We start from the raw sequence: 2,862 nt of genomic DNA, 5'->3' as shown, positions 1-2,862 counted from the left end.
TTTCAGAAATACCAATCAATAATCATAAACCGGAAACAACCATACGGTCGGAAGAGAATAGGCCGGAGAAGCCAAACCAGGAACACAGGGCAACCTAGCATCACAATCCCAAACCAACTGGTACACATACATACACAAGAGTATATACGTGTGTATATATATATATACCAACAATCAACAAAGACTGAATCGATAGGCAACCGTGTGGCTTACCGGAAGGAACAGCGGCGGCTCGCCTCACCGAAAAAAAGTGATAAATCGGCCGGAGAACAGAAGAGCGGAAGAGGGAAGAGAGAAGGGACTAAAATAGAGAGATATGGATCGGAGAGATACTGATGCTCTGTTTTATTATTTACTTATTCATTATTTACACTACAGCAGCATAAAACAAATAAGCTTTTGACACGTTTCTGCAAAATAGCCACAATCCTGCCACATATTTATAATTCCTGACACGTGTTAGAAAATAAACACGTAACCTTGGGATAATTACGCAGATTCTGAAGCCCGAAGTTTGAAATTAACGAAACGAGTTACTCTTAAAACAAATTTAGAAAATTACGAAAATATTTTTAAAATATTAAAAATATCCCAAAGTTTATAAAAACATAAATTTCAAAATTTTAAACTAACTTCTGAAACGCAATTTATACCTGCTTTTAACAAATAAACGAATCAACGCGGGGGTGAAATTAATCCCGAAAATTTCCAAAATAATTTTAAAATTCTCGAAATATTCCAAACTTAAATAAATATGAGTTTCATAATTTTTGAAGAATTATGGAATTAAATACAGATTTTACAATTAAATGAAATCAGAAAATCATCCAGGGTTAAATAATTGATAAAATATTGATATCTAAATTTTGTAAAATCCCAAAAATAATTATTTGTTGTAATATAGTGATTGCCATGCATGTGGTCAATGAATCAAATAGTAGGGCTATGATTTATAGGAGTAGAATTTGTGTATGCATTTAATGTTCTTGGCTTCTTGCAAATTCACATTGGCTATAAATAGCCACACTCGGTAATGAAGAAAGATGCACCCGAGCTTTCTTTCTATGCTTAGCTTCTTACCTCCTTCTGTTAAATTTAGTAGCTCTCCGGTTGTTCTTTTATAGCTAGGATATTACAATACGTTATCAGCACGAAGCCCTGCCGGAACTGAGAAGGTATAATTTTATTTAAATGTACATATATATGAGTAGACGTGGTTACACCCTCTACTAATATTTTAACTACATATGGCCGGAGCACCGCCTATTTACGGTACCATATAATTTTGGGTAATACCAAAATATAGTGGGAACCTTGATTTATAAATTGCCTGCCTATCGGATAATAATTCTTTTGTGCCTAACTAACTTATGCAGGATTTTCCACTTAAATATATTATTGGTTGGAGATAACCTGTATACACAGACGTCCGTATGGCGGGTGAAAATCCATTTGTCATTTTATATATAGATCTATTTATAATATCGATGATAATAATGATGTACACATTTATTATTGCTTACTTGTTAACGCACCAGATTCAGTAGGATTGTATGTAATATTTATATTGAAAATTTAAGTTAATAATTTTGGTGTTAAATTCAGATTAAAATGACAAATCTTACAAACTTGTCGTTCGTTGCATTGGACATTTCTGGGGAGAATTATCTATCGTGGGTACAAGATGTAAAGTTGCATTTGGGTTCAAAGAAATTAGGCAACACAATAAAGGCAGAAAACACATCCACAATTGAAGAAAATTTTACCTCTATTATTTTCCTTCGACACCACATGCATGAAGATCTAAAATCTGAGTACCTAGAAGTCGAGGATCCCTTTATTTAATGGGAAAATCTAAAGGATAGGTTCGATCATCAGAAACTAGTTTATCTACCTGCAGCTGAAAATGATTGGGCTAATCTAAGGGTTCAAGATTTTAAGAGTGTTCGGGCATATAGCTCAGCACTATTCAAAATAAGTTCTAGGCTCATTATGTGTGGTGAGATTGTTACTGAGAAAAGAAAGATCGACAAAACATTATCCACTTTTCATCCCAATAATATCAACTTAGCCGAGATGTACAGGGAGCGCAAGTTTACCAAGTTTGGGGATCTCCTTTCAACCCTCCTTGTTGCCGAGCAGAATCATGAATTGGTGATTAAGAATCATCAATCCCGTCCAACGGGATCTGCCCCTTTACCAGAAGTAAATAACACGACATTCCAGCAGAATGTACGTGGAAAAGGGCATAGAGGTGGACGAGGCCATGGTCGCTACCGTGGACGAGGCCGTGGTCGTGGGCATTTTCGTCCTTATTATAGCTTTGGTCACCAGAAGTGGCAACCTAAAACACAGAGCAAAAGAAAGGCACCACAAGGAGGGAAAACTAACAATTTATGTCACAAGTGTGGAATGGAAGGGCATTGGTCACGTAATTGTTATATCCCACAACATCTTGTTGATTTATATCAGTCATCTAAAAGATCAAAAGGGAAAATGGTGGAAACCAATTTTGCCAACAACTTAGATGATTCTCTTATAATATCAACCGGGGGAATAAGCGTTAATGGTCCTAATGAGACTAACGAAACTCCCATGTGGGAGGCTGGGGATTAGTTTTCATAAAATTATTAGTAACCGGAGGAATGAGCATTAATGGTCCGAATTACTATAGTTACTAGTGCGTACTGTGTGCTTTATTTTATCTATGTAATGTGTTATGTTCTTATCAAATAAATCATGTTTCTTAATTATATACAGAATGGATTCTGAAGATATATGCATTGCTGATTGTGGTACAACTCATACGATTCTACAAAATAAAAAATACTTTACCCATATAACCAAAACTGAAGCTCAAGT

General features: G+C 35.3%; 1 protein-coding gene across 1 annotated transcript; it reads left to right on the top strand.

Moving 5' to 3' along the window:
* The first annotated feature begins 2,076 nt into the window (after nucleotides 1-2,076).
* On the top strand, nucleotides 2,077-2,616 carry LOC141685281 (uncharacterized). Its single transcript, XM_074490394.1, has one exon. It carries the CDS (start codon nucleotides 2,077-2,079, stop codon nucleotides 2,614-2,616), a length of 540 nt encoding a protein of 179 aa, XP_074346495.1.
* Nucleotides 2,617-2,862: the final 246 nt, after the last annotated feature.

This window comes from Apium graveolens, chromosome 9 (assembly GCF_009905375.1).
Source record: "Apium graveolens cultivar Ventura chromosome 9, ASM990537v1, whole genome shotgun sequence".
Taxonomy (NCBI): domain Eukaryota; kingdom Viridiplantae; phylum Streptophyta; class Magnoliopsida; order Apiales; family Apiaceae; genus Apium; species Apium graveolens.
The sequence above is the reverse complement of the archived record's forward strand: the minus strand, read 5'-3'. Positions and strand labels throughout refer to the sequence as shown.